Source organism: Carcharodon carcharias, chromosome 21 (assembly GCF_017639515.1).
Source record: "Carcharodon carcharias isolate sCarCar2 chromosome 21, sCarCar2.pri, whole genome shotgun sequence".
Taxonomy (NCBI): domain Eukaryota; kingdom Metazoa; phylum Chordata; class Chondrichthyes; order Lamniformes; family Lamnidae; genus Carcharodon; species Carcharodon carcharias.
The window spans coordinates 26,658,844-26,673,558 of NC_054487.1; the positions used below are offsets into that span (position 1 = coordinate 26,658,844).

Genomic DNA, 14,715 nt, shown 5'->3' on the forward strand with positions numbered 1-14,715 from the left:
GTCATCAACAGTGCTATCAAGTGGCATCTGCTTAGCAATGGAGGCAATGGTGTAGTGGTATTGTCGCTGGACTAGTAATCAAGAAACCCAGGCTAATGGTCTGGGGACCTGGGTTCAAACCCTGTCACGGCAGATGGTGGAATAAAAATCTGGAATTAAAAGTCTAATGATTGTTGTGAAGGGAAGGAAATCTGGAAGCCTACATTTGACTCCAGGCCCACAACAATGTGGCTGATTCATAAATGCCAATCTGAATGGGTTGGGCAATAAATGCTTGCCTAGCCAATGAATGAATAAAAAAAAATAACCTGCTCACCGACACTCAGTTTGTGTTTGCCCAGGGCCACTCAGCTCCTAACCTTGTCACAGCCTTGGCTCAAATGTGGACAAAAGAGCTGAACCCCAGAGGTGAGGTGAGAGTGACTGCCCTTGACATCAAGGCAGCATTAAGGAATCCTAGAAAAATTGTAGTCAATGGGAATCAGGGAGAAAACTCTCTGCTGGTTGAAGTCATAGCACATAGGAAGTTGGTTGTGACTATTAGAGGTCAATCATCTCAGTTCTCGGACATCATTGTTCCTAGGCCCAACCATCTTCAGCTGCTTCATCAATGACCTTCCTTCCATCATAAGGTCAGAAGCGGGGATGTTTGCTGATGATTGCACAATGTTCAGCACCATTCGTGACTCCTGATATACTGCCCATGTCCAAATGCTGAATCAACATCCTCGGGGTTACCATTCATCAGAAACTGAGCTGGACTAGCCATATAAATACTGTGGCTACAAGAGCAGGTCAGAGGCTAGGAATTCTGCAGCGAGTAACTCACTTTCTGAGCCCCCCCAAAGCCTGTCCAACATCTACAAGGCACAAGTCAGGAGTGTGATGGAATACGGCTCACTTGCCTGGATGGGTGCAGCTCCAACAACACTCAAGAAGCTTGACACCATCCAGGACAAAGCAGCCCACTTGATTGGCACCCCATCCACAAACATTAACTCCTTCACCACCACTCACAGTGGCAGCAGTTTGTACCATGTACAAGATGCATTTCAGAGACTCACCAAGCCCCCTTAGGCAGCACCTTTCAAGCCCACAATTACTACTATCTAGAAGGATAAGGTCAGCAGACACTTGGGGACACTTTCACCTGAAAGTTCCCCACCAAGCCACTCACCAGCCTGACTTGCCAATATGAGAGATGGATGAGGCACCTCGTGCTGGTTTTCCAACCATTTCTGGTAAGCAGGGAGGTTCAAGCAACCTTCATGTTGGCGGACGACCTGCAGCATCATGCATCTGGGGGCTCCTCTCAGGGCACTCCTGATGATGGCTGCAGCAACTCCCCCCCATGACAGTGATCGGTGCATCTGAAGACACCACATGACTGAGGAGTACCCAGCCATGGTGCTGGACCCTCCCACCCAGTCAGGGCCTATGTACCAGAGATGACTGCCCAAGTCATCAAGGTTGATGGGGCCTCAGAGTCGGCAGCCTGCCTCCAATTCAGCTGCCAATGAGGGGGAAGCACCAAGACGTGGTACTCGTAAGTGGAAATTTAAGTCACTAAGATCACAATAATTTTTCATTGACGTGAATGCAATGGTGCATATTTATCTCACGCTTCAATATTAAAATGTGAGATCATCTGCAATGGCCTTAGTGTGCTTATGCAAGTGTTAGGGAAGCAGCCTGGGAGTCATGTGTCACACATATAATGTGCTGCATAGTTTCTTTCAGAGATAGGGACATGAGTGGGGGGGTGACAGGAGTGCCTCATCAGCACCGATCAGTAAGGTGGCATTTCCCTTCCCATCACTTTGACTCCTTGCTTTGGAGTCCCAACTAAAAGTCCCCTGAATCAAGGACTCCCTGGTCTCCCTGCCTTCAATAAGGATCCTCAATGCAGGATCTTGCTCTTCACCATAGGGCTCTTCAGGCTCCTCCTCCGATGTAGGATTGGGATCATCCTCTACGTCCTCTGGAACAGCATCACTGTCTTTATCCTCAAATGAGCCCCCCCTTGAAGGAGCCAGATTGTGTAGGGCACAGTAAGGGAGACATAAGGAAAACAATGTTTTCCAGAGGATATTGCAGTGATCCCCCGAGCAGTCCAGGCAGTGAAACCTCGTCTTGAGCAGGCCTACTGTTCTCTTAATTATTGCTCTTGTAGAGGCATGATTGCAATTGTAGCTCTCCTCGTCTGGTATCCTTGGATGTCTTAGTGGTGACATCAGTCATCTTTTCAGTGATAGTTTTTGTCCTCCAGCAGCCAGCCATCCAACCATGCTGGTGCAATGAACAGCCTTGGCGCCTGGGAGTGAACCAGGATGTAGGCATCATGGCAGCTTCCTGGATACCTGGCACAAACCTGCACTATTCATGAGGGGACTCTTGGGATCACACACAATTTAGATGTTTAGAGAGTGGAAGCTCATTTTATTGACAAAGGCACCCAGCACTCCCATTGGCATCTTAATGGGCACATGCATGCAGTCAATGGCTCCCTGAATTCTCAGAAATACGGCAATTGCAGCAAATGATCTGGCTCGCTTTGCTTGGTTGGCCTCGTCTGTCCTGAAATGAATGAAGGTGTTGACCCTTTGGAACAGTGCATCTGTAACCAACATGATGCAGCTGTGGGCAGTGGATTGCGAAACTTCACAGAGATCTGCCACTGACTCCTGGAACGAGCCTGAGGCATAAAAGTTCAGGGCCATTGTCACCTTCAGGGCCACTGACACAGGGTGGCTACATACACAGTGGAGACAATTTCAGAGCCGAACATGTCGTAGATAGAGGTGACAGTGTCCCTGGAGAGGCGGACTCTTCTTCGACACTGAACCTCTGTCATGCCCAGGTAGCATGATCGCTACCTGTACATTCTACCTGCTGGGCATTGGCGACTTCTCCAGACCCTTCCCCCTTGCAAATCCTGCTGCCTGCTACCCCTTCTGGCTGCGCCTCTCGGTCCAGAGGGCAGACTCTGGGATGGTGCCTGCAGGCAAATGGCCTCCTCTCCCTTCTTGCTCTCCCTTCCTCTTCTGAGGAGGTTCCTCCAGCTGAGTGGTGGGGAGGTCGGTGGTGGTAGCACCAAATGTTTGCAACAGGACTAGACAAAAGAGCCCATCGAGCGGCAGCGTTGAACAGCTTGAAAAAGGCTAGAAAAGACCTTCATCGCCATTAAATAATTTCTTTAGGCATTGGGACATTTTTGCGCTTTGGGCTGAGCTTAACAAAACCGTGGGACAGCAGCAACAGTACCATTGATTCTAAGATTAATGACAGGGCATGGCCATCAAAGGAAAAACAAACAAGCGGAGGCACAGAATTTAAGTCCTGAAGAACTGGGCAATCCTGAATTTTTATTCCTGCCACAGATATCAATGAAATTTCTGCAAATTTCCATCCCTGCATTGTAAGGCAACAGTCCTCCTTAATGAGTTCAATTTGTTCAGGTAACGGATGGAACTAGTTTTTGGACCTGGCTATCTCTGAACTAGAGAAACAAGCCATCAAAGTCAAAACAACGAAAGGAAACAAAGCTCTCCACGAACTGTTTGTAAAGACAAGCAAAATATGGTCTACACTGGAAGACCAGTTAAGAGTTAATTTAATTTTCCCATTAACTGGCTCAAATTTATGTCTCTCAGACAGCAGCCCAAGGAGACAATAGATCACTTTGTGAGCCTCTGCAAAATTTGGGGGCTTGATTGCGACATTTCAGAGGCAGAACTGGCAGATAAAATCATCGAACTCATGATAGCTTCTACACCTATCAAAGCATATCGAAAGGATCTTTTGGACCAACCCAGAAGTTACATCTTGAAAACATTAATAAAAAGCAGAAGCAAGTATGAAGTAATACTTCAGGGTAGACAGAGTGCACAGGCACTGTGCACCATGTCAACCATTAGCATGGTAGCCAATTCAAACAAACCCGGTAAGCAATGCAAGTGGTGTGGTCTCATACATGGACCCAGAAATTATCCAGCTTTCCACAACATGCAAGCACCAATGGAGTAAACCAAAACCAGAACAGATGGCTTGACACCATTTCAAGGCATACCATCTGTCCTGTGAAGCAGCATATAGCCGAGGAGAAGGCAGATGTAGCTGCTGCTGGTGTTGCTCTTGCTGCTCCCAGTGCTCTGAGTGTTGCTGGTGCTGCTTCTCTTGTTCTTCATTAGAGGTGCAAGGTCGAGCTGCATAAGCTACTCCCATGCTACAATGAAGGCTAACAGCAGGGAAGTACAGATCAAGGTGTGTGAAGTCCAAGACAGGTGAAAATTCTGCCGAACATTGCCAGATGATGCTCCAACATTTCTCTCCAGGTGGTTTTCAATTGGCTTTACAAGGTGGAACAATGACATTCTGGAATTGGAGGATTTATGAGAGGTGATCTTATTGAAACCTACAAGATTCTGAAGGGGCTTGGTAGGTAGATGCTGAGAGGGTGTTTTCCCTTGTGGGGGTATCTAGAGCAAGGGGGCACAGTTTAAAAATAAGGGGTCTTCCATTTAAGATTTAGATGAAGAGAAATATCTTCTCTCAAAGTCTTTGGAATTTTCTTCCACAGAGAGCAGCAGGGTCATTGAATATATTCAAGGCTGAGTTAGACAAATTTTTGATCAAGGGTGTCAACAGTTACAGGGGCAGGCAGGAAAGTGGTGTTAAGGCCACAATCAGATCAGCAGAATGGGGGAGCAGGCTCGAGTGGTCAAATGGCCTACTCCTTCTTCTATTTCTTATGTTCTTATAGGGGTAAATTCACAAATTTCAACCTCTTCATGGTTAACAGCACTGGAGAATTGGCACTGCAGTGTTCAAATCCTATCTCTGACATGTGCTCTCAGTGGAAACACAATACCAATAAATTTACACAATGGAGTCTTACATAGAAGTGCCTTATATTGACCAAAGAAATTGTGTGCTGTGATAATTAGGTTTCATGATACTGCAAAACATTTTACCATGTACACAAGTCCTTGCAGATGTGGTTAAACCCACATTGGTATGGTCCCCAAGAGTGCTAAGTTACCCCTTTTGTATGCTCTGGGACTTCATGGGGGCAATGAAGGCAGTACATCTGTTAACTCTAAGATAAAAGCAAAATACTGCAGATGCTAGAAATCTGAAACAAAAACAGAAAATACTGGAAAAACCTAGCATCTGTGGAGGGAAAAACAGAGTTAATGTTTCGAGTTCGTATGACTCTTCTTCAGAGCTAAAAAGCAGTAAAAATGTGATGAAATTTATACTGTTTAAGGGGGGTTGGAGCAGGTGAAGCTGGATAGAAGGCGAGCAATAGGTGGAGGCAAAGAAGAGATTGACAAAAATGTCATGAACAAAAGGACAAAGGTGTGTTAACGGTAGTAGTACTGGCTAAAGGAGGTGCTGATGGTGGCATTAAGGTAAGAAAGCAGAATGTGATAAACCAGGGCAAGGGTAAGCACTCCGGAAAGAGCAACATGAACAAGTGACAGATGGCCCATGTAGGGGTGACGTGGGGGGAAAAGATCGAAAAAAGGATAAAAGGTGGGAATAAAACAGTGAATAAAATGAAAATAAATAAAAATAAAAATGTGGAGAAAAAATGAAAATTGAAAAACAAAAATGAATGTTGAAAAATGGGGAGAAAAAAGGGGTGAGGGATGGAGGAGAGAGTTCATGGTCTGAATTTGTTGAACTCAATGTTAAGTCTGGAAGGCTGTAAAGTGCCTAATCGGAAGATGAGGTACTGTTCCTCCAGTTTGCGTTGGGCTTCACTGGAAGGAACATTGCAGTAGGCAAGGACGGATATGTGGGCATGAGAACAGGACAGTGTGTTAAAATGGCAAGCGACAGGAAGGTCTGTTTCTGGGTCATGCTTGCGGACAGACCGAAGGTGCTCTGCAAAGTGGTCACCCAGTCTGCATTTGGTCTCTCCAATGTAGAGGGGACCGCATTGGGAACAGCGAATGCAGTAGACCAAATTGAAGGAGGTGCAAGTGAAGCGCTGCTGATGGGGGAGCTGAAGGGAAGATGTGTTTGGTGGTGGCAACATGCTGGAGTTGGTGGAAATGGCAGAGGATGATCCTTTGAATGCGGAGGCTGGTGGGGTGTAAAGTGAGGACAAGGGGGACCCTATCATGGTTCTGGGAGGGAGAGGAAGGTGTGAGGCATGGGTGATGGATTGGACATGGTTGAGGGCCCTGTCAACCACAGTGGGTGGGAAACCTCAGCTAAGGAAGAAGAAAGACATGTTAGAAGCATCATTTTGGAAAGTAACGTCATTGGAACAAGTGTGACGGAGGCGAAGGAACTGAGAGAATGGGATGGAGTCCTTATAGGAAACAAGGTGTGAGGAGTTGTAATCGAGGTAGCTGCGGGAGTTGGTGGGCTTGTAATGAATATTGGTGGACAGTCTTATCACCAGAAATTGAGACAGAGAGGTCAAGGAAGGTTAGGGAAGTGTTGGAGATGGACCATGTGAAGGTGATCTGGAGTGCAAAGGGATTTGGGAGTCCTAGTGCAGGATTCTTTTAAGGTTAACTTGCAGGTTGAATTAGTAGTTAGGAAGGCAAAAGCAATGTTGACATTTATTTTGAGAGGACTAGAATATAAAAGCAGAGATGAGCTGGTGAGGCTTTATAAGGCTCTGGTCAGAATATTGTGAGCAATTTTGGGCCCCGTATCTCAGGAAGGATGTACTGGCCCTGGAGAGGGTCCAGGGGAGGTTCACGACAATGATCTCAGGAATGAAAGGCTTAACATATGAGGAACGTTTCAGGACTCTGGGTCTATACTCGATGGAGTTTAGAAGGATGAGGGGGGATCTGATTGAAACTTACAGAATACTGAAAGGCCTGGATAGAGTGGATGTGGGAAAGATGTTTCCATTAGTAGGAGAGGCTAGGACCCGAGGGCACAGCCTCAGAGTAAAGGGAAGACCTTTTAGAACAGAGATGAGGAGAAACTTCTTTAGCCAGAAAGTGGTGAATCTATGGAATTCATTGCCACAGAAGGCTGTGGAGACCAGGTCATTGAGTGTATTTAAGACCAAGATAAATAGGTTCTTGATTGATAAAAGGATCAAAGGTTACAGGGAGAAGGCGGGAAAATGGGGTTGAGAAACTTATCAGCCATGATTGAATGGCGGAGCAGACTCGATGGGCCAAATGGCCTAATTTCTGCTCCTATGTCTCATCGTCTTATGTGATGGAGGGGTGGAAATTGGAAGCAAAATTGATCCATTTTTCCAGGTCCAGACAGAGCATGAAGCAGCACTGAAACAGTCGGTGATGTACCGAAAAAAGAGTTTTGGATGGGGGTCTGAGTAGGGCTGGAACAAGAAATGTTCCACATACCCCATAAAAAGACAGGCATAACTAGGCCAATGCAGGTACCTATAGACACACCATTTGTTTGGAACAAGTGAGACAAGTTTAAGGAGAAATTGTTCAGTGAGAGAACAAGTTCAGGCGGAGAGTGGTGGTGTATAGGGATTGTTCGGGCTGCTGTTCAAGGAAGAAGTGGAGAGCCCTCAGACCATCCTGGTGGGGGATGGAGGTGTAGAGGGATTGGACATCTATGATGAGGAGGAGGCGATTAGGGTCAGGGAACTGGAAATTGTTGATATGACCTAGGGCCTCAGAGGAATCACGGATGTAGGTGGGAAGAGAGTGGACAAGGGGAGAGAGGACGGAGTCAAGATAGGAAGAAATAAGTTCCATGGGGCAAGAAAATACTGACACGATCGATCTACCAGGACAGTCCTGTTTGTGGATTTTGGAGAGGAGGTAGAAATGGCTTGTTAGCTCTGTTAACTCCTATTAACTCTGCCTGATGTGTCCCTATTATTTGCATTACTACTGTAGCAGATAAGTCCAAGCAAAAATTGTCTCCTGCCACCTGTTTTTACATTCTAGAGCTCGTTTCTATTAGGACCTTTCTTACACCTGTTTAGTCTCTGTTGCTTTCTCAACCAAATATGATTCTTTCTGATTCTCTTCCTCTAACCAAGATGATAGTTTGCTGTTGTTCTGATCTCCAGAATTTCTAAGTGGGAGAATTATCTGTAGAGATATCTAATGCTGTACTAAAGCCCAATGAAAGTTTGCGAGAATTTTGAACTTAAGAAAGTTGACCACTAAAGTAGTGCAAATTAGTTACGGACAAAAGAATATTTAGAAAAGTTTTGAAGAAATTATGTATTTGTTATTGCAATACTTGTGAGACAGGCTTAATGCTAATGCAAAGGAGAGATTGCAAAATTTGCCTCCACCTTACGCTGGCCTTCTATCCAGCTACACCTGTTCCACCCCCCTTAAACAGTATATATTTCACCACATTTCTACTTCCCTTTGGCTCTGAAGAAGTGTCATACGGACTCGAAATGTTAACTGTCTTTCTCTCCACAGATGCTGTCCGACCTGCTGCGTTTTTCCAGCATTTTTTGTTTTTGTTTCAGATTTCCATCATCTGCAGTATTTTGCCTTTATCTACAAGTTTAAATAAAACAATTCAATATTCACTAGAACCACAGAAGTCAAAGGAGGTGTCACGTAAGTCCATGATTCACAAGCTGGATGATTATTCTTCTTCCCACATTAAAACATTTTTATTTTATATTCCTGTGTTGGATTTTGGTTGATTTTTGTTTACAATTTTTTTTGGAATTGTAATTTTCCGTATTGCACATTATTGATATGCTTTTAAGTCCTTAGATGTTTGAACTACTTAGGACTCTGTTGACTTCCATGACATGTTTATTCTGACTACCTTGACAAATCTCAAAAGCAAATATTTTAGTGCTAAAGCTCAGATCATTTATATAGTTGGGTCCAGTTGATCACCCAGAACAGTAGGGTGCTTCAGAGGTACTTTCCCTAACCTGCTGGAAGATGGTGGAATGACACATAGCCACTCCAACAGATGCATCCTGCTGTCCTTGCCAATCAGAAGACAATCTGCAGTTATTTCTTTTTCTTGCTTCGAAGAGAGGAATTTTCCTTTCTCATGGAACTTTCTGAGGCATTCCCAAAGGTTTGAATGGAATTCACATCAGCTATCATCTGGCAAGAGTTCAACTGAGGTCTTGGGTGGAATTTTCTGGTCCCGCCAGCAGTGGGTTTCATGGCAGGCTGCTGCAGAAACCTCGAAGTCAGGCCCAAAGTCTGAATTCTGCAAAGTCAGAATTTTCCCCCTCAGTAATTCCAAGGCAGGCTGATGACGGGTTGGCTTTCCTGCCGAACCATGTTGGGAACCTTATTTGCATGTATTAGCTTGTCATGAATACTCATTAAATATGCAAGTGTCCGGAATCACATTCTCTCCCACAATTACATGACACATCAGCAGGAAAATAGACGGGTGTGAATCACGGCTGGTTATAAGTGGCTTGCAGTTGTCCACCTTCACTTTTCTTGTGACTTTGAGGTGAGTGCAACGTTCAAAGCCTACCTACAACTGCGCTGTTCCGAGTTGTCAACAATGGCAAAGCTGCAGCATAAGGTGAGACTGGTGGGGGTGTCTAGCAGGGTTGCTTGCTGCTCAGGGTGGGTCCTGCACCTCTCTGGGAGGACCGCACTCAGTGTGTGCTGTGGCTCTCAGGCAGGGCTGCACTCTACCAATAGAAACCAGCATGGGGACTGAGGTGGCATGGGGGGGGGGGGGGGGGGGGGGAGGGCAGTTTGACAGATACATGAGGGCGAAGGGAACATTGGAGGATTGGTGGGGCATAGGGGGAAAGATGGCAGGCAGGGAGGTGATGGCGGTGGGAAAGCTGTAGCCCGAAATGGAAGGGGTGAATGCAGGGAGGTGGGGGTTAAGGCTTGCACAAAAAGGAAGGGTTACAGAGACTCATGGAGTGGGGGAAGGAAATGGTGTTGTGGTTAGTCTGAAGATACAGTGGGGTTGAGTGACAGAACGTCATAGTCCCAGGACTGAAGCCAAAAGATCGAGTTGAGAGATTAAAGGCAGTCCTGGGGCTACGTGGACCTCATAGTTGGGTTGAGAGAATAATAGCTGCCCTAGCTGTGAGCCATGCTACAGGGCTATGCATGGCATGCATGATGTGGTCTTGCTCCAGGTTGGGGCAAGGCCTTTGTGCTCAATGGAGGTCAGGCACAACTTGGTGTACAGGGCGTGGTCATTGTCCCACAGTAGGTCATTCTGGGGTGGCAGGCTCCATTCTGGGCTGCAGATGGGATGGTCATGGTCAGGGGAGCTATCTGTCTGTAAATGGGGAAAAGGTAATAAAGGAAAGATATTCAAAGCTCTCATGGGGTGGGGAGTTGGCAGTTGCCTCTGTAAGTGACTGTGCACACAGTCTCAAGATGGTGAGGAGTGAGTCCACATGGGGCATGGTGATGTCCCCAGTGATGGTTCAGGGGGAGGACAGGACTGTCCACAACAATAACTATGGGCTCTAGGGTTAGTGGGGATGGCTGGAGAATTACCAGCGAGAGATCTATCTCTCATCATGGGTTCCAGGATGATCAGAGGGACATGAACAGTGACAGGGGAATGGTAAAAGCTGGTCTAGAAGTAGAAGTACAGCATTACTATCTTGAGACGCAGTTTAAAAATACTGTAAAGAAATCTTCAAGGAGGAGTTCTGAGCCAGTGTGGGAGGAGCCCATGGCTGGACTCAGCAGCATTTTCAAGGGGCAGCCTCATACTTATTAGATTTTCAACATGGAGAGGAAGGGTCACTCTTTTGAACTCATGAACACTTTATTGAGAACTGACAGTTGGAACCACTAAGTAATGGTATGCTTTTACACAACACAATAGTCAATGAGCTCACATTAGAGGTGGTCTCATTGAGCATTTAAACATCAGGAGTGTGATAAGGAGAGAGCTATCCAGCCATTAAGGGAGCACAGCAGCTGGATATCTGCAAGATGCTCCATCAAACCCTGTAAAATGCATTGTCCAATTTACTTGGGTTAGGGACCAAAAGGCATCCAGTCATTCAAAAAGTGCAAAGCAGGCTTAATCTCTAATCAAAAACAGACATTGTATGAGTACTTTTAGTGAGGGTGATCGTAGCATGGCAGTGCTGTAGCCTCTTCCATCCTCTATGGGATTGAGATGTCAGGTTGTTGGGGTGGCTTCTTAGGTACCGATAGCCTGTGAGGCAGTGCATCAGCTACAAGGCTGTAAAAGGGAAAGGTGAGTAGCGCAGACCACAGCATTAGATCATGACAGTGGCTCTCTGGCTGAGAGTGGGAGGTCTACTATAGTTGGTCAATCTAAATTCATGTGTTGGATCTATCTGTCCACAGGAAGGAGGATTTAATAATGGAGGCTGCATTCAATGCTGCCTTCTTGATGGCAGTGCTCAGATTGAGGAGGAGAAGAAAGGTCCAGTGCCATCCACCACAGCTTGGAGAGGACTCCCAGCCTGAGGTGCATCCCAGGGGAGCCCCAGAAAGAACCAGAGTCTGAGGAGATCAGATCCATCTCACAGAGATGGCTGGCATGACCAAGGGTCCACCGAAGATGCATTTCCTATTTGGAGATGAGTGAGAGATAGCGCCGTGCACGTCAGCAATTGTCAAGAGATATGGTGGGTCATATCTGCCACATTCTGTGGGAGGATCTAATGCCGCATCCTCTGCCAGTACCCCTGAAGGTGACCATTGCACTCAATTGTTTAGCAAGCGGCTCATTCCAGAAATTCATAGGGGACCTATGCGACACCTCTCAGTCCTCCACACATAAATGTATAAAGGAGGCGATGGGGTAAGGCTGATCATTATATAAAGTTCACAATGCTAGCCATGCTGCTAGATTTCTGGGACTTGTAGCGATCTCAGGCTTCTCCAGAGCGCGGGGTGTAATCGACTGCAAACATGTCACTTTAAGAGCTCCCTGGCAACATCCCCTGATCTTCATTAACAGGAAAGGGTTCCACTCTTTCAAAATTTAGCTGGTGTACAATTATCAGAAGCACACCATGCATGTTTGTGCCAGGTACCCTGAGTTCCCACAACTCTTACATCCTGAGTCACTCTCCGGTGCCACAGATATTCGAAGGGCTGCAGCGCTTACAGCTTTGGCTGCTGGGTGACAAAGGGTACCTGCTAAAGAGGTAGCTCATGACACCCGTGCATCAAAGTACCTCAGAGGAGAAATACAACATTGTGCATTATGCCACAAGGTCCATCACTGAGCAAAGTGTTGGCATCCTGAAGATATACTTTTGCAGTCTGGATTGCTCAGGTGGGGCTCTGCAGTACTCTCCACAGAGGGTTTCCTACATCATCGTGATGTTGTGTCCTGCACAACCCTGGTGCTTCAAAGGGGCGATCACTTGCCAGAGGAAGACATGGAGGAGGCTGAGAACTCCTCGGCTGATGAAGACCTTGAAGGGAAGTAACCTGAAGAGAGCGATGATGGTCAGCGTCCATGTGAGGATGCCCTCGCAGCATCATGGCGAAGAAGACGTGACCGTGACAGTCTGATAGCCACAAGGTTCCAGCAGGAGTAAGGTGCAGGCAAGGAGACTCAAGGCGCATTTCCCCTGTCCCTTAGTGCCATTCCAATGACCGGAAACGCCTTTACAAGCAGTGACATCACAAGCAGGGTCAGCAATTGGCCTTGGGCCTGCAACCCTCAAGGATGAGGACGTCCTCATCTCTGAAAAGATCAGCAGCCAAAGCTGTGTATAGCCACTGTTGGAAGTGAAAGGCAGCACACTAGTTAAAACCTTCATCAACTGCACACCAGCAACAACTGATGCAGTTGTGGCCACCTGAATGAAACACTGTGTGGCTACAGAGATGCGCACATGGTTGTGGAAACCATAATAGCTGCAGGACCTGTGCTTTTGTACAAACTATGAAGACAGATCAGTGCTGGTTAAACTACATAACTTGTAAGCCTCCAAGACACAAAAGCACAGATAACTCTATGGCGTATTGTAAGGTCTAAAGGTTCTAAACTCAAGGATTCTCAAGAAAACAAGCTAGGGGTTATCTTTCTTTAAACCTAAACTAAAATAATGCAAATTTCTCTCTACCTGGCCGAAACCAGAATGGGAACAATTCACCACTTAATTGAAAGTCAAAGAATCAGTGAAAACAAAAAAAATAGCTGAGTGGCACAATAATTGTGTCAAAAAGTAGGTGATAATTTTGTGATTTCAAATTGTTAAACTCTATTTTAAATAAGAAATCCTATCATTTATCATAATTCAAAAAGTGCAATGTTCAAGTACACTGGTTTCACTGCATATGTTTCACAAGGTAAAAATTAAAGTTAACAAAGAAAGTATGCGCTATATCAATGATTTACTTTTATTTAAATTAGTACATAGGTGGAAATTTACAGCACAAGCAGCACTTTTCAAAAAAACGTATAATATTTAAATTAAGAAAGATTTCTCAAATGTACCTGCAGAGAGAGTGCGTTTTTCTGCACTGCTTTCCCAACAATGCCTTGTTCTTTGCGCTTCTTGAATTTTCTAAAATAATCCTGAATTAGGAAGGTGGCATAGAATTTCCCAACAGTAACTTCATCATCTGGAATATAAAGATATTGTATACTATTTTGCAGTTAGGTTAATTGTAGGCAATCATATGCAACGCTATGTATCTTCATGCACCTTTACAGTAGGAACGCAGCAACTTTGTTCTGAATTAGGAAGTTTGGAACATTTTCAAACATTTTAAATTGAATTCCTGATTTCAGGGCTGAAGATAGCAACCTTAGGCTGGGATTGAATCCACTAATGCCCCCTCCAGTGCAGGCCCTGTAAGAGTGCAAGCTCTGGGAATAGCATCAAATTAACTGCTGGGCCCAAGACTGCCACATCCAGATGGAGCTTCTAGGAGCATTCAAAAGGATTATAAGCGGTCTGCATTCATGAAGAAAAAAAAGGCCCTGGGTGGAAACTTCCTTGGCCTGGGCGCCAAGGGATGTCCCACTTCCATCTTTCAAGTAACAGGCACCCTTTTTTGCATTTGACTCACTAACCTCCAATGTTATCCTGGATTCCTTAAGGCTGAGGCATGGGAATCCCACCATGGGTGACTTTGTAGGGGTGGGTGGAAGGTCCAATCCCACAAAGCCATCCTGGAAATTTTGGTCGATAGCTGAGACCTAGTAATTAAGCCCCTGGTGGAGCTTGTGGCATTTACTGTGGGCTTCTGACAAGATTGTTGTGAGAGTCTGCAAGAACAACAGGGGAATTTCAGCCACAACTATTTGTATGTATAGGTCAGTTTGATATCAATATCAGACATAGCATGCTCTTGCTCATAAGGGCTACTGCTCACAAAACAGAAGTCTGCCAAAACAGTTGAAAGGCAAAAATTAACATAAATTTAAAATATAGGAGTAACATTCCTAATTCCGAAAGCCCACTGTTCAGTGACCATCTCCTTGGCGAACCTGAGTCACCACAGGCACTTCTCCTGGGTCAGGGGTAGTAGGAGAATTGATCCCATTTCCCTTTTAAGATAAAGCCTTCTATAGAGACGGGGAGGTGGTGGCATAGTGATATTGTCACTGGATTAGAATTCCAGAGACCCAGGGTAATGCTCTGGGGACCTGGGGTCAAATCCCATCATGGCAGATGATGAAATTTGAATTCAATAAAAATATGGAATTAAAGGCCTCCATTATGGTGACCATCAAGCCATTGGCGATTGTTCTAAAAACCCATCGAGTTCACTGATGTCCTTTAGAGGAGGAAATCTGCTGTCCTTATCTGGTCTAGCC

General features: G+C 45.6%; 1 protein-coding gene across 1 annotated transcript in view; it reads right to left on the reverse strand.

The window, feature by feature from the left end:
- Positions 1-14,715, reverse strand: part of cacna1c (calcium channel, voltage-dependent, L type, alpha 1C subunit) — a 1,373,114-nt gene that overhangs the window by 108,074 nt on the left and 1,250,325 nt on the right. Inside the window, exon 40 of the mRNA XM_041215565.1 lies at positions 13,387-13,514. Within this exon, the coding sequence (XP_041071499.1) occupies positions 13,387-13,514 (128 nt within the window). The remainder of the gene's footprint in view (positions 1-13,386; positions 13,515-14,715) is intronic.